At 39.6% G+C, this 23,985-nt stretch overlaps 1 protein-coding gene across 6 annotated transcripts in view; it reads left to right on the forward strand.

Moving 5' to 3' along the window:
• The window catches only part of CRB1 (crumbs cell polarity complex component 1), a 114,709-nt gene extending 90,724 nt beyond the window's left edge, over positions 1-23,985 (forward strand). For 3 of the 6 annotated variants that reach the window (XM_030033472.2, XM_030033475.2, XM_030033473.2), the window contains exon 12: positions 19,118-23,985. In XM_030033472.2, coding sequence (XP_029889332.1) covers positions 19,118-19,333 — 216 coding nt within the window. In that variant the 3' untranslated portion in view covers positions 19,334-23,985. Of the gene's footprint in view, positions 1-1,216; positions 1,274-5,820; positions 8,039-19,117 lie in introns of those variants that run through there. The other 3 variants (XM_030033476.2, XM_030033474.2, XM_030033477.2) reach the window with 3 other exon arrangements.

Consider the following 23,985-nt stretch of genomic DNA (forward strand, 5'->3'; position numbering starts at 1 on the left):
AGAATTAAAGTTCTGCTTAAAGTAGCTACTACTCTGTGCTCTGGCGTGAACAATTGTTGCTTTCATATCATCTTCCACCTGGTACCATTCCATCCTCCTGGGTGCAAGGACAAGCATCATGCACTGGAGGTTATGATTTGCATTTAATGTCATTAAAAATACACTGTTCAATATTGAATCTAAATTCAGTAAAACTCTCTCAGTCTTTCATAGCACAGACACATAATTTTGATTGAATCTGCTCTGCAGCGATTAACTAATGATGTACTGCAAGTAATATGAACATAGCAAATGATACTTCATTACAGTAATTAATGCCTGGTGATTCATGAATAATGCATTCCATAGCTATTTACATATCCATACTTATGAGGCTATTAATGGATAATTATCATTTGACTAAAAGGTGTGGACATCAGAAATGTAACAACTACACCATTTCCCCCCAATCTCACTGTGGCTTTACCTGTTTGTGTTGCTCTTGTATACCTCTGTCTTGCCATTATACACAGAAATATAAACAATATTTTATTTTCAAGACCTATAGAGCAATATATCATGGCAAATAACAGCCATGCAGGTTAGTTTTCACACTGCACTGGTTCTGAGCCAGTACTCTCATCTGTTTATGTCTTGAGGTTGCAAAACCATTTAGAAGAGGTTTAGGATATTATTTGAAAAGAAAAAAACCAATGTTTCACCTCCTCTTTCCAGCAGGAAACCTCTCAAATATTAGGAGATGGAGTGCGAGAGCAGCATTAGCATTCTGCTTCTTCAAATGCAAAAAAAAACAGAAATAAAAAAATCCCAAAGGAGAAATTTACATACTTCTAAGAAAAAGTACTTGGAAGAAGAACTTTGTTCTCTTTGTCATCAGTACAGATTTGTTCTTGTCCTGAACTTACACTCTTTCCTACTGCAGATGGTTAGGACACTTCCATACTTCAGAGTTTGTTTATTTGTGAAACTAGGGTAGCAATATTGTCAACACCTTCAATATGAACAAACGATTCTGCCCTAGATGGCTGGTATTTATGTTCCAACACACAGATTTCAGCCTCCATAAAAGCAGATAAGTTGCTAGCCCTCCCAAGTCTTGGAGTTCCAAGACTTTAAGAGCCATGGAAGGGCAAAAATACAACACAGGCTCTTTTAAAAATATTTTTCATATTCAAATATAATTATTTTAAGGCAATATAATAATTTTTCTTCTTAGCCTAAGCTTGAATGCTCAGTTTTGACAACACTAAGACAATAATATTCAGCTGCCAGCCTCAGGAGTGTGGTAAAATGAACAAGTAAAGCTGAGTAAGTCAACTGAAATAAGAAGTGCTACCACTCTGATTTTCAGACAAGCCACTCAGCTACTGCTCCTCCACAGCACCAGCTGAGGGGCTGTGGGTGCCCCAGGTCACTGAAAAGCTTATCCCAGCTGTCATAATCTGCAGAGAGTGAACAGAGGCGCTCACCATACATGGAGGTCAGCTCCAGGTTCCACTCATACAGTGTGGCTGAACAACCCGTGACTCCAGGCAGCAAGGTTGGATCAAGCCATTGGGGAGCATCAGACTGATGTCTTAGTAAGTGAGCATGTTTGTACCTACTGTGACTTTTGTCTCCTCCAGTGCTCTTGCAGCCTGTTGAGAAAGACTCATATGTACAGTAAAACATTTTCAAAATTAAACCATTTTTCCAAAATTCCCTGTCCTGCATAACTAACTCCACTGCATTTGAGGTTCTTGCCTCACAATAATACAACCTCATGAAATCAGAGATTTTTAAAACCACTCATTTACATGCTCTAAAACCATATTGAAACCAGCGGTACTTGAGGACCAAGGGAGAGAGGACTGAACCCCTGTTCAAAACTGATGCCCTCAGCCTCCAGCAGCCATGGTCAGCGTAGCCAGCCCGTGACACATTCCTGCTGGCTTTCTTCCCCAAGCGAGGAGCAAGGCATGGGTTAGGAGAACTATCAACAAGCAGAAGCCGACTCTCACCTATCAGCTTTCATGATGCTCCTAAGATCTAGGCAGGGAGCAGACTGCGGGAAGAAAATGAGCAGTCTGGTCTATACAACCTACATTCTGTAAGGCTGCTGCTGGAAGCATAAAGGGTATTCCCTGGTACTTCTGATTAATTCTCTGTAGTACCTTACTTGGAGAAAACCCTCATCATGTCAACTATTTGGAGAAAAGAACTGTACAGCACAGGTAAACTTATTACAGTCTGATGATAGGTTATTGAAATAATGTTATTTCATTGACTGAAGTAAGTTTTTACTATTTTTATTAGCCTAGCAGAGTCAGCATAACTGAGTGGGGGAAAAAGCCGGAATTTGTTTTCACGTCATTCACATGGTTGTAGATCACCCATCATGGCAGAATCGTTACCGTTGATGGTAGGAGCCACAGTGAGCCCAGCTTTATTCCTGTGCCAGGTCAAATGTGGGGTAAGAAGAAACATCTTTAGATTTGTAAAATGAGCAGCTCTGCTCTGGAAGTCATTGGAAATGTCACAATGCCATTTTTACAGTTATTTTTCAGAGCAGAACAGCCCCTTAATATCCTTTGCTATTTTCTATTTGTATTCAAAACACAGGATTTAACTAAAACTTCTAAAAGGATATTGCAAGAAACACATTTAATATGTGTCATAACATAAGGTACAAAAACATTAGGATGCAAAGACAATAAGGTTATCTGATGTGTCTTAGCTGGGAAAGACAAGAAAGCTCCTCACAAGGCCAGCATTACTGCATGCATCAGTGAAAAGCAGTTGAATATTTAATGTGCATGGTAAATATAAGCAGAAAAGGGAGCCCAGATGACATATGACAGCATAATATTCTGCAGTATAGGAATCAGCTCAAGTACGGTATTCACATAACACATTTAGTATTCAGACTAACACATTTTGTCTGTACACCATCCTTTAAGTTGCAATGGCATTGTTTTCCTTTTTCTCCCCTTCTGATGTTTTCCCTCTAGACTCACATTCACATCACATGGGCGTTTACTTCAGTCATTGCTCACTTTACAACGCATTCATGCAATCCATGCCTGCGTTGTTCAGATACTAAATTTTACATCTTTTTTCTCATATGGTTCATGAGGCTTAATGTTCTTTTCTCTTTTATCTATTTTTCCTATCTTCAAATAATGCAGCAGGCTTAGCGCTGAGGGAAGGTATTCTGAAAGTTGCTTTACAACAATTAACTGATAAATATAAAAATAATACTCTACTTTTTCTTTTCTTCCTTTTTTTTGTGAGAGCAGGAACAAACAGTTCTGTCTTCCAGTTATCTCTGTAGATGAAAAGTATAACTCTGATCTCATCCTAAGGACTATCCAAACACAAATTAACATTTTGGTAATTCTGGTATTTCTGGCTATTGCTATGATCTAATGCCAAAACTTCGCACGTTTTCATTTACTTTACTTCTTAAAATACAACTGATGAGCAAACTATTTTGCTGCAAGTACTGAAAAGTCTTTTGTTTGTATTTTGGTGTCTGTTTTCCACTGAAAATGGAAATAAAGCTATGTTCAGTGGTAAATTTTTTGAACTTTGTTTTTAAAAAAATACAGATATTTATCTAGAAAAGAGCAAACCAGCAGTGATACCCCAACAGCAGGCATTAGCCACCTATGCGCTTCCACTTTTACACAGTAAGATGCTTTTTATTTGCTGGACAACTTGGCCAAACACTGGCTGAAACGAGACCATAGGTCTGTTTTAATTCCATAAATCCCAAATAGCTTAATTGATCAGAAGTTTCTAAAGAGAATTCCAACCTGACTTTCAAGCAGAAAAATATAGTCTGGGCTTTCACTTCAGTGCTTATGAAAGGGAAAAGAAACTGGGCAGAAGTTAAGGAGTTTATGCTGGAAAAGACAACTTACTAGCACTGAGTGCATGGTGGCACCAATCTCTTGAGATTCAATGTTTGTCCTCTTCACTAAAACTGACAGAACTAAAACATGGGTGTGAGGCTTTACATGGAATTCATTGCCAGATAGGATCAAGGTGGCTTCAAAGGAAGCTCATTCACCACCATTACAATTAGAAAGACCAAAAGTTACCCACACCTTAGATATGTTTTTATATATAGATAGATATAGATATGTTTTTTATATATATGTGTATACATACATATAAAGGATGCCAGATAAAGGGTAAATATAGAGATTTCCCAGGTACTACAGATTAAGCACTTCAGAAAATCTACCCACATGTATTCAGGTGCCTGGATGGGAACAATGGTCCTCCATTACAACCACTACTTTATTTAGACAGTGATAGTGCTATAGCTCCTTAATAGTATTGGCATATTAGTTCAGCATGACAAATACATCTTGAAGACTACTGTTAACATCTTGGAAACTAATCATATGCTTAAGATTACTATCAAAGGTCTAGGAAATTATGATGTTTCCACATAAAACAAGGCTGGCATGTTAATCTGCCTACATATCTCTTGATGAACTCTTCTTGTAAAGTACATTCTGGTGCAGAGTATTTTTCAGTTCCTGTTACGAAATTCCATTCCTAATAATGTCTGAAAAGAAATTGCACACTTTACTAGACTTATCAAATATTTTTCCACTAAAAAGCAATAAAAAGAATGCTTGTTTCTGAGGAGCTGAAAAATATTTTAGTTTCAAAATATCAGGAACACTTATCTGCTTTCATACAGAGAGCCACTTAAATGAGAGGCAGAGCTTGTTACACAAATATCTGAGCTTTGTACCAAGCTAATTGTGGAGCAAATACAACAGTCCTTAAATTTATGCAAACAATATTTCATAGAACAGAATATTCACTTTTCAAGAAGAATAAGAGCACTGAAATAAAAAATGTGATACTGCTGTAATTCAGTGGAAGGGACAGGAGAATCAGCAGCTTTACAAACCTTTGTAATTATTTAGCATGAGCAGATTTTGCACCACTGCAGACAACTTTGGTTGTTGGTGGACCCTGTGAAATGCTAGGGCTGGGATTCTGGAGATTCTCAAGCACATCAATAGTTTGGGGTCTAATTTATCCATTACTGAAATAAATAGAAATAGTTCGTTTCTGTCTGGTGCAGCACGGGTAAGACTCACATGCTGTGCTCTTCTTATCCCCCAAGGGACAGGACCCTCTGTTCCCTCTTCTCCAAGCAGTAATCATTTGTGGGTGAAATTAGAGGTGCAGTTGCTTTCCTGATTATCCTGTGACAAGACTTTTCCTCTGCCATTGACTTTTTGCCACTTACCCTGGAAAAGGATATGTGGTCTGAACACAGTAAGCCTGCCTGATGCCTGGGAGCTGCTAATCCTGGAACACAAAAAAAACCCCTCAACCTGCTCACAATTAAGATCAATGAGGACATAGAAAGTAGGCATTGAGAGGGCCTGACAACATCACATCTTCTGCATGGCTAATTTTGGTTTGTAGTCACAAACACCAAAGCCTAATGTTTGGTCCTCTTATCTGGGCTGACTTGAATACCTCCGTGAAATGGCAGTGTAGGCATACATCTCCTCCACAGAGTTTATATAGTGATGTAACTGTTATCTTTTTTTAACCCAAAGCCTACCATTTTGTGAACTGATGCAGCGTATTGCAAAGGAGAGTCACACAAGACACTGTGCTGTGTCTCACGGAAAATTCTGTTTGGTCCTTTCTTATTTTATTGTTTCCTTTAATCAAACACAAAACTCATTCAGGCCAAAAGAAAATACTTGGTTTCTATATGTATGAAAATGTAACATGTCCTTCATGGTAGATCTAAACCCACTAGTAAAAGGTGGTGTCTTTTTTCACTTTCGACAGGTTTGGAAGTTATTATCCCCATACAAACTCTCCCTGTCCTTTCAGTATGTGATATTGTCAGAGAACCTCAGTGGTTGCCGAGGGTCTCTCTGGAGAAGTCAGAGCAGAGCAGAGTCCCACAGAAAACCTCAGTGCTGTCAGTGTTGCCTATCATTCCTGGAAGCCATCAAAAAAGGTGGTTTTGGCGGAGATGGTGGAAGCACAAAGTGATACTGAGGGAAATGAAATTGTACAAGTAGTAAGTAAAATGGATTTGCAAAAATCATACAGATGGGGACAGTACTGAACACCTGGGCTGTATCTTAGCTCAGTAAGAACAACTTCATTATTTTAAGTGAATGCTTGTGGCACATCTGTAAGGTACAGAAGTTTTATTATCTTGTCCATTACTAGGAACTGAACAGAGAGAGAGAGAGACCACAATCTACCCCAGGACATTTTAACCATGACACTTAAAAAACCCAAAGCATTATTGGTATAACCTGCTTCTAAGAAATAGTCGCCAAAATAGTGAAGTAAGTTCTCTAGATAGAGTTCGCATGGAAGCGATATTTCCCTTCAGTACTCAGCTTCCCCCCCCGTCCCCTGGAGAAGCACTCAGGCCTGATGCACAGGCTGATTGGAGTGTAACTGACCTGGACCCTGGACCCCAAAACAACATATTTCACCTTGAGAAAGTTTTGCGTTGAAAATTCCTAGCTTGTGATCACTTCTTGTATCCTCTCCCAAAACCACTGATTAAAGAGGAAGCAGAAGTATTCTTCCAGAAGAAATTGTTAATGTATGACACTTCTGCCAAAATTCTATATAACTTTCTTGATTTCATGGTTACCTTACCAGTCTTGAAATAAGTATGAGATTGGGAATATTTTAAGGAAGCATGCAAGTATCAATCAGAAGTTACTCAGAGCCATAAAGTATCTTGGAAATCACTGCTTAAATTATTAGTTGAATTAAATAGCAAACAAGCAAAGTGTCAGGTTTGTGGGACTTCAGAATGGGATTTTGGCAGAGGATGAACTATCTCCAAACATTGCAACACAACCGCAGCCAGGTGCTTTAACAAAAAGGGTCATCGTTTGGGTTTGAGGCAGTTACAGGTAATGAGAGTGATGGAGCCAAATCCTTTCAATATCTGAGACTATTTAAAATCAAAGCAAGACCCTTCAGTGGTGTTCAATCTGTAATAATCCCACGGGGTGTGGAGCTGAGCCCTCAGGCACCAGCACAGTGGAGTGAGGACTGCACTCAAGGATATTTGCCTGAGAGGAGTGACTGACCAGCCAGCCTGGGAAGGAGCATCTGTCCTGGTGCTCAGACAATAAATAACGGGTCAGTTGATGTGGAAATGGGAGTTTAGACTAAGTTCAGACTGTAACCCCTAATAGGTACATATGAATAATTTATTACCAGTTTAAGTGCCATATTCTTGCAGTTTAAACAACAGAGAATGCCGTACTTCAAAAAAGAAATCTCGTACAGTAAAAATGTCTGATTGCAACAGGTCCATAAAAGACTACCCATCAGACTCAAGTTTTCTTGCTCAGGGCTTCATGCCTCAGTGTACTAGCAACTGTACAAACACCAAGCAAGTGACAGACTGCCAAAGATGGAGACCGAGGAGTAAATCCTAAGCCAGACCTTGCTAGTTCTCATTCTCAGTGGGAGTGTTAGCTCCTGGGCAAGGCTGCACTGCCCTGATATGACTACTGGGGACTGATCACATATATTTGTGCAGGCAGTGTAGAGGAAGAGATTAAATTCAATTACCATTTCCACCATGGGTTGCCTAACTGATCATAAGCTAATCACATCTTTATTTCATGCTTCAGTTTCCCTCTGACAAAAGGTTATTGGTCTGCTTTAGAGTGGATCTCCAAACTGAATAAGGCATCAAGGATGGAGCCCAGAAGACCCGCTTAGGCTTCCCGTTCAACAGAGGACAACTCTGGTATCTGAGAAAGGCAGAATCAAAAGGGGGATTGTATCAGAAATAGCATACACCAGCAGATAAAGGTGGATTTTGACCTGACTCCATGCACTGTAGAAAATGCTACTTTCAGCCTGTATTGAGGAGCCCCCAGATCTAAATTAATCATCTGGCTGGAAACAGCGTTGAGTTGCACTCATAGTCAATATGCCTTGCCTTGGAGGACCAGAGATAAATTCAGTGAGCTGAGCCAGCAGATTTTTTACCTATCTCTAAGAAGTATGATTGTCAAGAAAATCTTCTGAAACTGTAGGAAATCTTCTTAAAAGAAAGGCATTGACAAGGCCACCATTACTTGCTAGCATGTTAAAGTCTCTCTAATCTGAAGTACAATGTGTTTTCTGTTAGTTATCTTTAGGTGGCAGTAAGGTAAAAGCATGGAGTAGAAAGTCAAGACAAATCTCTAATGCATTTGTAGAGACCTTTTTCTCATGTACTGTGCTGGCTATAACATAGAAAGAGACTTCATAAACCACTTGCATCTTCATCAGATATCCAAAAAGCAATTATTAAAGTTGGCTTCATCCAGATCACATTCAACCTGTTGAATACCAGCAATATTAATACAATGACAAGATACTATATTAGGTACACAGTACTTGATCCAAGAATCCCTGAGGACAGAGGTAAGGTTCACAGGTAGGGACACACTCATATGTTCCTATCAGCAAGATGGAAGTACACTAAAAAAAAAAGCCACGAGAAAAAATAACTCCACCAACAAATCTAAGGTCTAAATCAAGATTAAAACAGGGTTTCAAGAAGTAATTATTGACATAGAGGTTTATAGATACTTTTTTTTCCATATACACTTTTCAAAGTCTTTCCTGAAGCTAAAACATAATCACGTGTTCTGTCGCTAATCAACTTTCTACTAGAAAAAAAACCCAGTAGGATAAAAACATGCTCAAATTTTTTATCAAGGAATATAATTAGCTAAGTAATGCGACAGTGTCATGTAGCGTGCTAAGGCAAGTATTATGTAGCCAATAAAGGTCTATCTTATACCATTAGTATTTACAGTTGGAAGCACGAGATGGCTGCAATCGAAGTGCTGCACCCAACAAAGGCTAGCTGTTGACTTGATACCTTGTTGTCTGACAGTGTGAAACAGTCAAATAGCTACTTACTTCATCACCACTTGGCAGCATAATTTTAATGCTAGGTAGCAACACATGGCTGTTTTGCAGGAGCTTAGCACCAAGTAGGGAGAAGAATTTCATGGAATAGTTTTGAGATTGTAGGCTTAGCTTATTAGCAGAGAAGTAGGGATGGAAAGTGTCTGGTACTTACGAAATAAAACAGGAATCATAACTCTGTCTCTGCTGTACTGTACACTGCTGATCCACCTGTTATGCACCACTGGACAGAGCAGTTTCTTACTCCTACAGAAAGTGGGAAGAGACAAGACTGACAGTTTCAGCACAGGTTGCACCAATTCTTACGGAGAACCAGGACCTGGGGGAGATAGAGGACCCTGCTTCACATTGTCACAGTGAAGGACCAGAGCCCACAGAAGGTGGCTGCATCTGTATGTGATGCTATTCTTTGATGGGTACTTAGTGCTGTTCGCAAAGATCTGATTACAGAAGTAAAAGAACATCTACCACTAGCATCATTAATTAAGGAAGACATCTTTACCCTCAACTGTTGTGTGCTGGAAAGTGGAGTTTTGAGCAACCAGTTCTGTGCCCACAATTCAGGTTGTGCAACTCCATTAAAGTTAATTGAAACTGATAATGCAGAACACAGGCGAATCATGCCTGGTGAAAATGCACATGGAAACATATTAGTGAGGAGAAACAACGTGCAGATATTCACTTAGATGGGCTTTGTGCTTCCAGATTGCAAATACCTCAGCAAAATTTATCTTTTTTTTCCCCTAACACAGGAAAAATTGGAAGAAAGAGGAAGAGATAATATGTGCAAAATTCAGATCAGAAGTTTGCATTAGAAATGGTTTAGTTTCACCCTTGACATAGCTGTTAATAGCCTACATTATCATTTCCTGCCCCGTTCTCTTATCCAAACGCTGTCGTTCCCATCAGCCCCATCTTGACTGTTATAACGTCATCCTTCACATGCTGGTCTGTTCAACACCTACGCAATCAATGAAGAAAGCAGTTTTGAAATTCATTCTTCTTTCTCATCATTCACTCTGTCTACTGAATCTCTCTTCACCTCTTTTCCTCAGGAACTGTCCTGCCCTCATCTTCAGCACTGTAGCATCTTTTCCTATTCTTCTCCTGCTTTTGGGTTTAACCTACTGACCCCCTCCCACCCCCTTCACTCTCCCATGACAACAGGAGCAGACTTCCTCAAAAGGCCACTACTGTGTGTTCTTCCAAATCCCTCTTCAGGACTCATTTCTACTGTGGCAACTATATGGATGCATAAACTCAAGCCGGCTATATGCAGGGCAATGACAGAAAGTTACTGTTTTCAGCAATAATCTTTTAATTTTAAATATCATCCATTCCTTCCTGCAAGATGCTTGCCTGATAAGGTTTTTTTATCCACCACCAAGATTTATTCATATAGAATCTGCTGTCTCAAAGCTGTAATGCAGTTATCCCCCATGGAGAAACACCACCTGATACACTGCACTGTTATCCATGTACAAAAATAATTTTATATGATACCCCAAAGCATTTCCCAAACTGGAAAGGGATGTTACACCCCAGAGACTGACACCTTTACTAAAACATTTGTCTAGTCTGCGATTTAGCAACTATGGGACAAACTGCTTCCCGGCATGGTTTGCCTGGATTTGCACCAGCTATAGATTTTCCCTTGTATCCTTTCAGATTGCAGCAGATGGTGAAGTTCCTACACCAGAGGCTGTCAATAGAATTTTAAAAGGCATCTCATAACAACACATTGGAGCTGCACATTTAACCTGTGCTGCACCACCAAGATGATCTTAAAAAGAGCTGGAGCACACTTACAAAATTAGCACTGGCAGTTGCTGCAGAAATGCTATCAAGAAGTCTTCTCAAAGCCCACAGCTTAATGAAAGCTTACCTCCCAAACTGCCAGCCAAATCACTTCTCTGTGTATAACCAACACTCTGCTGTCTAAGAGAAAAGGCATTTAATACTCTGTCCTGTGAGATACTGATCCAGCAAACTATCTGATGGAGATTTTAAGGGGCTACTTACGTACTTCTGGCTTTTTGGGGTCCATCGCTGAGGTCACGTGACGTATAGTGGCCAAAACCACAAATATTATTTCTTCTGCCTAAGACAGACCATCCCAGACCTACTAAAAACCACTGTTTTCATGGCTGGACCACTTCCATTAAACAGTTAATATAAGTCAGCCACCAATACTACAGTTAGGTAAAGAAATTACAGTTACTGTATGTAGCCTGTTTTTTAAAGAATAATTCCTAAAAGTGAGCTTCTGAGTTTGAAAAGTTACTCAGCCAAAAGGCTAATACTGTAAATAGAGGGCTACTTGAGCTGAACATTACTGCAAGTGCTAGCATTGAGGAGGGGGCAAATTGTTTTGATTTAAACACAGCATTGTCTCCAAGTGATCCTGAAATGGTCCTGCAGCCTAATGTGCGGAGGGGGAGGTCTGTGTATGCTGATCTGACTCAAGATCAAGACTAATGTGAATAACACTTGTTTAACCAAAGTCTGCTTTACAATTTAGTTGCAACACTTTAGAGAGCTCCATCTCCAATTTCTTGCTCCACTATAATTAGAACAAACTTCCTTGTTAACTTCTGCAGTGTCACAACAGTGTGACTTCACGGATCAGGAGGGAGGCTGACAGAACTTTTTTAATGAGGCACTTTCCTTGCAAGCCCAGCTAAATCCTAGACTTCAATCATCTCCATCTTCTTCATTTTCTCACAGGACACCACAGATGTAATTCTTCCTTGACAGTAAAGATTGCATTTTTCTGATCTATAACTGGTCAAGCCAGATGATCAATTTATCATTATAGCTGCTAACACTAATTCTCTCTACATTTGTGCTTTGATTTCAAGAAGAACTGTCAGACAACTAAAAGTTGACATTTTCCAGGGAGGAATTCATTCAAACTGTCACATTTCAAGACAAACTATTCAAACTACATTTTATAAAAAACCTTATTTTAGCTAGAGGTAGTAGTGAATGCAATTTCTTCAGAGACATTTTAAGAAAGTACTCGGACAATAATATCCACCAGAATATAGCGAAATAAAAAAAAAAATTACTGACAAACATTCTTCTTCAAGGTGAGCTGCCTATATATATTATACTGTGGGTCTTCTGCACACATCAGAAGTAGTCACCAAAATTTTGTCTTCAGCAACGTCCATAGAGGTACATACAGGAGTCGGGGTCTCATTCAGGCCCTCCAACAATGGGATTGTCTGTTCCTGCAGATATCAGGAAAACAACTTGGGGCCTGATGGCAGAAACAGCAACGGCAATGATGAAAATTCAAGATTACCTACAACTCTATATGTAGTGCAGATAGATAGATTTTCAGAGGACTACAGAGCCAGGTGAGGGATGACAGGATAGCCTCCTCCCGGTGGACATGATGTCAGTGGGAGAAGTTCCCAAGACGTGGAGGGAAAAGCAGTCATGCTTACCTTGGGGGGTTACCTGGCATACAGAAGGCAAAGCTACCTGTGACCAGAGCTGATGTGTGGCAACTACAGGCCAGCCTGAACTGGAGCTACGGGCTGGCTGATTGCAGGGCAAAGCAGTCACATCTTTAGGCCATGGAGATCTTCATCAGGTATTCAAGGCTCCAGGTCTGAATCCGGTCCTCCTACAAACTGGTCTTGTTCTTATTCATTAAGGAAGCAAAACTAGAGAGAAACCCTGCAGCAGTCTTTCTAGGTCCATTTTTTTTCCCTCTAGCTTTCTACTTCTCAATTTCAGAGAATTCAAACAATTTTCTTACCACATAATCCTGAAGCTTGTTAGGCACCAGGTTTAAAGTACAGCAAATATCGTGCCTTTCAGGAATTAATTCCTTCACACGCAGAGACAAGAATGGCTATGCAATGTGACTGCCATAGAAAATGCACTTTTGAAGCTCACAAGATAAACTGAAGTGTTGTAAGGTGTGCAGAAGGAAAAGGAGTTGGTGGCCTCACTGGTGCTAAACAGTGGAAAATCAGCTAAGGTGCAGCCGCAGACACTAAGTGCTGCCTCTATTGTTGCCACAGGTACCAAAGTAGAAAGGAATAAATTATTCAAGTACCTGAATGGTAACTGTGTATAGGCACACTCAACATAGATGAGTGCCCACATGGACAACAGCATGAAGCTGGAAACCAGGATAAAGCATAGAGAGGATAAAGCAGTTAAAGGAAATAGGTGATGCATATAGAATCTTAAAAATAGTTTGCCATTTCCAGTGGCCTGTGCAGTGTTTGGCTCAGCTGGACATGAATCTGCTCCTTTTAAATGAGTCCAAAATGGATTATTGGTTCAACTCAGCAGCCCAACATCTAGGTTAACACAGGCCTTGAGACCTGGTGGCTGGTTTTTAGCACAAGCTGAGCAGCTACTTTTTACAGATGATGTGAGGGAAAGCAATAGAAGCTTGCTTGTGAAGGTGAAGAAAAAAAAATCACGGAAAAAGGGACTTCATGTGCCGCTCATTTAAGGTACTTCTATTGGAACAAAGTCAATCTATGGATTTATGGCCACTTTACTGCTGTTGAAAATAAACTGTAGTCCCACAAGCTGGGGTTATCAATGCATCTCATTATAACAGATTTGTGTATGACTGACTGGATTTCTTCTTGAACTACTGGAATTCTTACTTGAATTCAGCCTTTAACAGAAAAAAAGTCTGATGAGATGGTTGTAAATCCTCAATGAAGTAAACTCAGTGTATCTATGGGCTTTTTAATCAAGTTAATGGCTTTTCTTTGGCTGCTTGGTATTATCCCTATATGCCCCCAAAACTTTCAAAGTAATTCTGAGATGGATTAGGACCACTCAAGCCAATCATCCCCCATTACTATAGCAAATGGTTTTGATTTGGGGGCAGTAAATCTGGATGGCGTGGATCAGATGTTCTTACTGTGAATGAAATGATAAGCTTGTGAATGGTGTCAGGACTCAGGATCCGGAGACTTCACTGGTGAAAGCTCCTGTGGACACAAGCAGCTGCAGAATTCCCAGAAAGCCCCACATGTGGCAGAGAGGGGAATTCTCTAGAGTTTGGCAATCCCTGTGTTTTAAAGCTTGCGTTGACGTCTCTTGCCTTGCGAAGCATCCAGAATCAGCCATGAATCTATGCAAGAGTGCTGAAACGAAGGCTGATTAATTCTTAATGCCCAGCAACAGAGGCATGCTTCTGCTTTCAGAGCACACTACGCCCTTCACATCCCAAAGACACATACATTTCATGCAAGCCACACTTGCTTGTGCAAAGCTCGTGCCCGGGTAGCAGCGTCCCAAGGAAGGTCACGCTACTTCTCTCACACCTACAGCAATTTCTATGCTGGCACCACAGCTCGCTCTTCTCTCTCCCTGATCCAGCTCAGCCGTTGGTGTCTGTGGCCACAATTCTCATCTCCTGTATCGACATAAAGCAGGATTAGATCAGTGAAATCATGCTGATGTAAGACACACAAGAGGAAGAGGCCTTGTGTATTTTGCTGGCTCCCTTGTGCTATTCCATTTGCCTTTGGCATTTGGCACACATGGAAACGTTCATATACAGCAAATACCTAATGTTCCCCTCTTATAAAATGATGGTTTGGAAGACGGCTTGTTTAAAGATAAGCATATGTATACTGGATTGATAAATGCTGCTGAGCTTTGACTTGTGAACTGGGCCCTCCTTATCCAAACGGTTCACCTACAAAGCAAATCAAGGAACCAAGGTGGAACAATCAATCTATTTCAATAACCAAATGAAAAGTAAAACCCAGCCCTACAATGAAGTTTCACTCTATCCAATGATTTATTTTATCTACTGTAAACATTTTAAATTGTTCTTATTTAATAATTTTAAAAAACTAAAAAATTAACGAGCTTTGAAATGAAACCACCAGTGAAGAGCCAAAAGACCTTGTTTTAAAACAAGACAAAAAAAGATTTTTTTCTGCATTTCCTTCTGTCTTTGCAGATGAAGCTATTCTCTACATGAAAACTAAATGCAAGAATATTTTCTTTTTCTTCCTTTATTTTTAAATTTTACCAAAATAAATGCGTCTTGCTCCAGCTGAGATCCAAAGACATATAAATAGACCATGCCACATAAAATATCTTAGCGAGAAGCAGATTGGCCTTCTAATGTTAGCAGACTTCATTTTGTTGGTATTACCATGGCATACGACATCATCTTGCCATCAGCATCCATTATCATTAAGGATACAGCTTTTACTGACAGCTACTATGTATTGGGGCAGGGGAACTCTCACAACTGTTCTGTCACTGACTACATTTTAAACAGGCTCATAAGATAATGCAGGTTGGAAGAGGCCTCAGGAGGTCTCCCAGTCCAACCTCCTGCTCAAAGTGTAATGAGAATCTCAAAGGTATTGCCCAGTCAGTAAATTAACCCTCCTTCAGTTACCCTACATATATTTAGTTATTCATAAGCAGTGCTGAAGTTACATTCAGAGATAGCTGTGATCACCATGTGGTATTTATCAGCAAGAATTATTTCTGAAAGGCTATCACATTGTGTGGGGGTCTCATAGGCTTCCTTGACAACAAAGGTCTTTAGCAAAAAAATTCAGTAACTTGTTTCTCTTCATAAATTTCCAGCTGTCCTGTGGCTTTTTTTTCGATTGGGCTGAGACAAAATGAAGTTTGCCTCGCTTCGTCCTTTCCTTTCCAGAGCTTTCCCCTTCTGCTTTGGAAGCTCTAGGCCACAGAACACCTCTTGCGTGGGACTCTGCCATGGCTTTGTGATAAATGCACCAAAAAAATTATATATTCATAGCAAGTGGCCATCTCACAAGCAGTCAGTTCAACAACCAGATATCTTAACAAGCTAACACAGGGAAGTGAATAGCAGCCTGTGTGATATGAAGCTGAAAAGTGATGTTGCAGCGTGGTGGTCTAATCAAGGAGACATCAGCTGTGCATTGCTCACCACCCAGCACCTTAGGACACCCACAGACTCGCAGCCATGGGTGATCCGCTATGCGGCTGTGAACACTGAGATAAGTGGCCACACGCATGAGTAGTCCCACAGCTGTCAGAGGGGCTCTGCTCTTTGAAACATTGGAGAGGTTCATAGCCTAGATCCATCTATGGTGGAAGCAACAGGCAAGGACTTACCAGAAGAGCCTGAAGCAGTGATATGGGACCTTTACATTCAAACTGCTTTTTTAAAGCCCACTCCGTACCATTATGCAAAATACACAGTAGGGTCAGTAACAGAAAACCTCTTTTTCTGCTGCCTCAGCAGCACTATGTTTCTAAAAATGCTGCTCAGTCCTTTTTCTTTTCAGGAACATCAGTTACAATTATTTCAGTCTATCATCGTCACCAAATACTGGAATTAACAGATTCAGAGACGACAGGGGACAGAACTTTTCAGTTGGATTTTTTTTTTCCAGATCAGCAAGTTGATTTTCCAAATTAATTTAACTGTTCAGCCATTAATTACTAAAGAAGCAGCTGATTTTGATGGGACCAGACTGCAGAGCCTTCTGGCAACTCTTGTTATCAGTTCAGTGCTACTGCTAAGGGGGCTACCTATACTGTAAACTTAGGCAGTGATCTGTGGGCTGATAAACCAGGGGACAGCACTTGAACAGTAGATTTTTTTTTGAACAATAGAATCCACCCAAAAAGATGACATAAAGGCCATTTTTCTTCATATTTAGAAATTAGAAGCAACATAAAGACAGAAATAAAGTTAGCTTAGGAAACTGATCATGGTAAAAAACCCAGCTCTCTAGATTTTAATCAGTGGGGTAACATTTTTTACATAATGGCTCAAGAGGAAGAGTTTTGTCCAACACAGGTATGGGCAATTTTCAGTAGTTTGTTCAAGCCACTGCTTGACCAAACCAAATCCAATGAATGAATAATAGTTATTAAAAAGAAACAAGAATTGGAAGAAAATGGGTAGTGGATTGCTATGGTGTGCTATGGGTAAGGTTTCTGTAAGAAGTAACTATTGCAGAACAACAAAAAAAGCCCTGTTATGAAGATTTTAACTTGAGAATGAGGTTTAGATATGTGACTGCATTTTAACAAATTACAGGGTTCTTTTCTCCCCAATTCCTTTGCATAAAATTTTTCTTTAATTTTATTTCTTAATGTGAAGGATATCATAAATAAAAATGTCTGCATAGATGTAGACATACTTACAACAGGAATGTAAAGAGTATGGACTGGAAAATTGGAGAATAATTTCAGAAATTTCACATATTCACAGGCAATACCATCCATTTGCCTATGGCAGTGAATTTCTTTCACAAATGTCCTGTTCAACCCTAGGATCAGAGTTAACTTAGACTATCTTGGTCCTCAGTTTCCCAGGGAAGACAATGAAAATAAAAGACAGCTTCCAAGAATAAAAATTCCATTACAAATTTGCAGCCTCTCTGAGAGCAGAGAAACAAGGGTCATATAGTCTAACACAGTACAGAGAAAAGCTAAGATCTCAAATATATCTGTAACACCATCTAAAGATGAAATGACCTTCCCAATTCAATACAATTTAATGGACCAGCACGTTTCATGCCACCTTGTTTTAGAGTTGGAGTCATGTGGTCTGTTACCTGCACTAGATTATTTCTATTGGAAAAAAGGGTTTTTAAAATCATAGGAACCATATATTTAGCCATCAAGGACAGAGGAAAATGTCCTAGCTGGTCATGCATCCCCTAGAGAGAATCCCTGAGCCAAACTTGCTTTTATTATTATAGTAGGACCTTTTATATCAGCGTGGAAGTGGAGAGAGAAAAAATGAGGAAGGATTGTTTTAACATTCTCCCTCTGGCATTGCTGTTCTTCTGCAAAGGCATAAGTCCAAGCAACGTACGCACAGCAACACCATCCACTTACAGTACATCCATCGCTGAATGCAAAATCCTCATCGTTCTCAGGACTGTGATTGCACTTCCTTAGAGATGACGAGTAAGCAGGTCACTAAAATATCCTGTAACATGCAGTATCTAACTGGGAAATGGGCTTTGACCTGCTGTTTTCCATTTCTAAGTATTTTGGGATTTGGAAGTTCAGCCTTAAGCACACATACATCTATGGCAGTTCAGCTGTCACTCGTAATACAAATCAAAAGATGATGGATGGCAGAATCTGCCCAGAAGTTCAATTCCTGCTAGGGTCACTCTGTCCATAGTGACCACTTTTCCACACTAACCACATCACTTCATTGCCTTACCTCACCATAAGAATTTCTTACACATAAAAGCACGTACGTAGATGTATATAGAATGTTCACCTACCAACTATAAAATTTCTCTGGTCTAAAGCTTTTCAGCTGGCAGATTTGTTTATGTGCACTGTGCCTTCTGACATTATCACATCTCCCACTGACACAAGAAAACAGAAAAAAAAAAATCAGAACATCCTTACATTCATCCTATACCGTACTACTTGTGTTTCTGCTGATGAAGCTACAAAGCCTGTATGTAGAAGAGCTGGATGAATATTTTAAAACATATTTGTGACAATATACTGATTAATTTCTCACTGAATAGATTTCAGTTGCACTCTTGTGCAGCCTCTACACACTTATTTAATGCAAACACACTGGTAGAAAAGTTTACTGGCAGGAATGTCCATAGAAATAGTGCATTTTACAAAAATATTTACAGTAAGCAAATTTTCTATATGTAAGTACAAGTATTCACATAAGCTTGACTGCTCCAGCAAAAGAAACAGAAATGTGACTGAACATATATCCAGTCAAAATAGCTCATGTTTAACTTGCAGTAGCAAAGGCTAGCAATAACGTGTTCACAACCAAACTAGGGATAATGAATTATTATTAAAGTGATTAAACAAATAATTGCTGAATTGCTACTACAGTCTACAGACATATTAACTCACAGGTTATTTTCAAGCAGAAAGGAACCTGTCAAATGAAATGGGTCATTTCGTAAAATTCATCCAGCTCTGCCTTGTATATTAAATGTCCAGCACCATGTATGTAATTTTCTGAAGAGTCCAAAGAACAAAATCTGGAGGGGCTAATGTATTTCTCTGCCAGTAAACAGTGCTTCAGCAGTAGCTCATCTATGCAAAGCCCTATCCATAGAATGGTTTTTATTTGCCTTCCATGGTAGCTCAAGTGTATCTCAGTATTCTCTTGACATAAATTATATTGCTATTATTTCAATCCTTCCAGTTGACAACTGACTTGATCTCGAACATATTCACCTCCATTGGCTCAGTAACGCTGGCCTTGTTATTGATCCTCTTCTTGGCAGTTGTGGTTTCAGTCATCGCTGCCAATAAACGGGCGACTCAAGGGACCTACAGCCCCAGCCGGCAGGAGAAGGAGGGATCCCGGGTAGAGATGTGGAACATGGTGCAGCCACCGCCAATGGAAAGACTGATTTAGAAGAAAGCGCTCCTCCATCCTGGAAGATGGCTGAAAGGAGACAGTGTACATATGTTAGATATATTAATTTTCATTCTGATACCAGGAATACCCATTATAAAGATTACAATGACTTTGGGCTTTCATTATTTTCCTTTTAAGTTCAATAACATTGAAATTCTCTTAGGATTTAAGTGAACCAATGCCATTTATCATTGTTTTGGACCAATTGGTCCGAGGACAATTTTTATTTGCACTGGAAACTCCAGCCTTGATAATCAGCAGTAGGCATTACAGACAGTAATGGCTCCTGGGATATATGTAAGTGCCTGTCTCGGATGCAACACGAATAACAGTTTCTCATCTGTGCTTTCCTTTGAATGCCTAGCAATCACTGCTGCAGAAGGTGATGCAGACAAATCAAATAAGCCTGTATAATAAAGACATTGTAATTCTGTTATCAAAGGGTTTAGTACCAGAGCTGTGTCTTAGCATATCTACTTTCATCTGTTAATCAGGGATTAAAAGGAAGCTGTGCAAAAACTCTCCAAAATAAATGCTTCAAATTTAATTGGTTTTCTTTCCTTCAGTTCTCTCTGAGAAGATTTTACCTGCTGTCCCCCCACCTTCTACTGAAAAGAATTTCAGCTTCCACAAAAGCACATATTTCTCTGAGTATAAAAGACTGTGTCCTAAAATATCCAGTGGGCACAATCTGACCTCTTAGGAGACCCTGAGTCTCAACATCCTAAACAATATCTGTGCATACACACCACTGCCATTTTCTTATTACAATATTACCCGATGGTCCATTTTAGAAAACCATTGCTTCTCACATTGCAAACATACATTGGCTGCCAAAAAGCATGCTCAAAAACATTTCCCAAAACTCATGGAAAATACCAGGAAAGAGGCAGAAGTGGCCTACAGGTAAAGCACTGGCTTGCAATTAATTACGACAGACTTGGTGCTTCTCCTGGAGCTCAGATTTCTCATATGATCACAGGCAAATAAATTTTTATGCCCCAATTTTCCTCTTTTAAAGCAGGGATAATCCCATTTAACTATCTCATAAACCTCAGCAGCAAAAGGATTGCAACTGTTTGTTGAAAAAGGAACAAACACATAAAATGTAATGGAATAACAGAAGTTTGGAAGAAATCTTGTAATGAAATAGACATTTGAAAATCTTCAAGATGTTTAATGATCATTCTTGTAGTAGGAAAGATGTGCCAAAAATACACCCAGGTCAAAGGGGTTTTTTGAAACATAGAGGCAAATCTTAGCAGTAACTCATCCAGTTAATTTTCATATATAGTCAAGAAATTAAAGCATAAACATTGCTCCCACACAAACTGAATCCACCATAAAGAGGCAACGGAGTAGAAAGTCCATGATGGCAGTTCTTTCTTCCTGCAGTTCAGCTTATACATTTCTGCAGTTGGGAAGCATCTCAGATATACGCATCAAACCGCAGATAGTTATTGCAGGAGTTGCATAATAGAGTACACACATTAAGTATCCATCCTTTTAATTAATGATCAATTCATAATTCATTTTGAATGAACCCCTTAATGGATTACTAAAGATCAATGTCACTTACATTTATTTTTGTTTTAGATGATTACAGTAACTACGATAGTAACCACATTCACGATTTTTTTGCAGTCCTCACCGATATCTTTCAAAACAAGGCACTGCAGAAAATGTGAGTGGATGGTAGGACTCAAGCCGAGTTAAAAGAGCAGAATGTAGTCACAGCAAAAATGCACAACAAATCTTATTCTAGCCCAATTTACAGCTTTACTACTGAAGCTTATTATTTTGAAGGCAATCGTTGTTGTACAGCTGCAGTCTAAATCCAGAGAGTTCAAAGGGCAGCTAAGGAAAGAATGGAAAAATAATGCCAAAAATATGATGGGAGATAAGAGATAGCAGAGATTCAGGGTAGATCTTTTTGAATCATGGCATTATGTAATTACAGATGTAATAGCTTTTAACTGAAACACCTGGTTTAGCCCAGCATTTGCCCTATGAGATACTGCTAAGGCATAATAAAGAATACCATAAAGTTTGTTAGGTGTGATCATTTCTAGAAAGATACATAAATATTGGAAAGCAGAAGAAATTGACTCAAAGAGTGTACAGTTTGAGGTAGCAAACACTCAGCAAACGAGACAGCAAACAGCGTGTGAAGATGAAAGACCACAAGTGAAGCAGGAGTGATTTGTGCAGATTCTTACAGACATTGCTTTAGCCTCACCCCAAAAAGCTGTGAGAGACCCAAAGGCAAGGCCATCTCTGCCTAGAAAGTGGCAAAGCAAGGCAAAGACACAGGAACCTGCGATAACGAGAGGGCAAGTAATAACTAAGTGGAGAAGAAGAGCTGTAAGGCTGCAGGCTGGGAAAGGCTGGGGGACAGAGAGCTCTGAAAACCAGGGGGAATCCAGAAGCACAACTTGGGGCACAAGTAGCAGAAGCAGCATTGAATTGGTAAAGCGGATGCAAAGAAGATGCTTCCACACACCTGCTTTATGTTCTTGGATGTCTGGTCAATGAGCTAAATGGAGAAATAAAATTGATAAGAGATCTCAGTGAATAGCAGAGATGGAGAAAGAAAACCAGAAAGTAAGTCATTTCAGAAATAGCAGTGGAATGGTTATAACAAAGACCTTACTTTGAAGTTCGCCCTTCTTTGAGCAGGACGTTGGACTAGATGACATCAGCAGGTCCCTTCCAGACTAAATTATTATATGATTCAAAGAAAAAGGACAGAAGAGAGAAAGCAGCTGAAGATGGAGGCAGTTTGCATGGAGAACTAACTTGAAGGAAAGCATTATTGTTCATGGTGAAAGACAGAGCAAGAACAATGAAGTGGCTGGAAAGTAAGTCTGCTCTTCTCAGTGGTTTGACTTTCTGGATGAAATTTTGGAGACAGTAGAAAAACAATCTGTGCAGAGGTAATAAAACATTCAAGAAAGTGTTGCCACACAGAGAATCTATAGAGCTGAGCAAGATACCCAGGAACATGTACAGAGGAAGGAAGATGCAGAGAATATGAAAGCCTGAAGAGTTTTCGTACACACCAAAGAGAGCTCTGGAGGAATATGCTCCTGAAGAATTAAAAAGACACCCATAAAAGCACAACAAAGGGAAAATCTCAGAGTGAAATATGAGTGTGGCTTGTAGAAGGTAAGGGGCGAGAAGGCAGGGGAAAAATCTTTAAGATCAGAGTAAGTTGTGATTGCTATCAGTCTCAGTGGAGAGGAAGCAATAAAAATAAGAGTGGTAAAAGCTCACGCAAAAGTGAGAGAAGAAAAGGAAATGGAAGTGGGTGGCACTTGGGGAAGGTGGAGGCAAAAGCAGGATTGCAGCAAGGGTGAAGCTGGGCTTTCATGATAGTGAGGCCGTAGGAAAAGGAGGGAGGGCGATGGTGAGTCAGGAATGAGAATTACTTACTGAAGCAGATCTGTATAAGATAACTTAGAGGGAGCATGTTTTATTGCAAATAGAGATTAAAATGTGAAATATTCAAAACTCTATTTACGATCTTATAAGAAACAAACAAGAAAAGGCCCAAAAGGCACAAGTGTCAGTTCTAAATACACTTTCTGAAAAGCTGAATTAACAAAGCAACAGCCAAAGAAGACAGGGAGGCAGATGCTGCAGCTGGAAAAGCTCAATGGCAGCCTGGAGAAGCACAAAAACTCCCAAAGCTGTTGCTATATTAACATGCTATAGGTACCGTGAAATGCATGGTTAGGAAGACTGACCCTTCCGGGTCACATCTCAACCAGGGAACAACAGTTAAAACAAAAGAGAATACATTATAAAGAGTGTCTAATACCATCTTTGCTGAAATTTAAACCACAGATTAAGACTGATATAGCAGATGTCAAGCTATTTACTGCTTCTCAGCCCAGAGGTATAATAAAATGTGTGCAGAAGCACAGACGTTCAGGGAGGAGCAATAATATCTAAGAGGTGTGGAAAGCATTCGTGCTGCTATAAGGAAAAAAATATTGAGACTGTCTTCTGGTTTCCCAAAAAGCACTGATAACCTCCATTAATATGGAGGTATCTCCACACAGAAGACTTAAAATATTTCAAAATTACATTTGTTTAATCTATCTCACTATTTGATGCAAAAGCTGGAAGTAAAATAATTTACTCATGATGACTTGCAACCTATCCATTAAAGAAAAAAATGCACAATATACTCCCAAATCTTACGCATTTAAACTCTGTCTTCACGTCTAACAGCCTTCTCCCAAGAAAGAGAAAGTGATAAGTTAGAGCACATGATCTGCTCTGCACCAAATCCTTCCGAAGATACTCCGAAGCAGGGGAAGGACGAAGCAACTTACTCCCCTTTCCCAGTCCGTTCCCTTTTCCCTTGGGAAGAGGTGACATCCAGCCTGTGAAGCAGTGAGGAGTACCTTCAGATTCCCAGGAATATTTACACTAGGCAGAATACAAATATTGCAGCTGGAATTTGGCCAGCTCAAAATGATCATAGTGTATCACTGCATTATGTGCCTTCTCCATTTTATGTAAAATTAACTGTTCCTTCTCTGTGTGTACATAGTATGTTTATAGCTTAGATGGTGTATCCATTTTACTATTTTGCTGTGTACAGGATCAAAATGACCAATAAATAAGGATTATATCGA

This window comes from Aquila chrysaetos, chromosome 12 (assembly GCF_900496995.4).
Source record: "Aquila chrysaetos chrysaetos chromosome 12, bAquChr1.4, whole genome shotgun sequence".
Lineage (NCBI taxonomy): Eukaryota > Metazoa > Chordata > Aves > Accipitriformes > Accipitridae > Aquila > Aquila chrysaetos.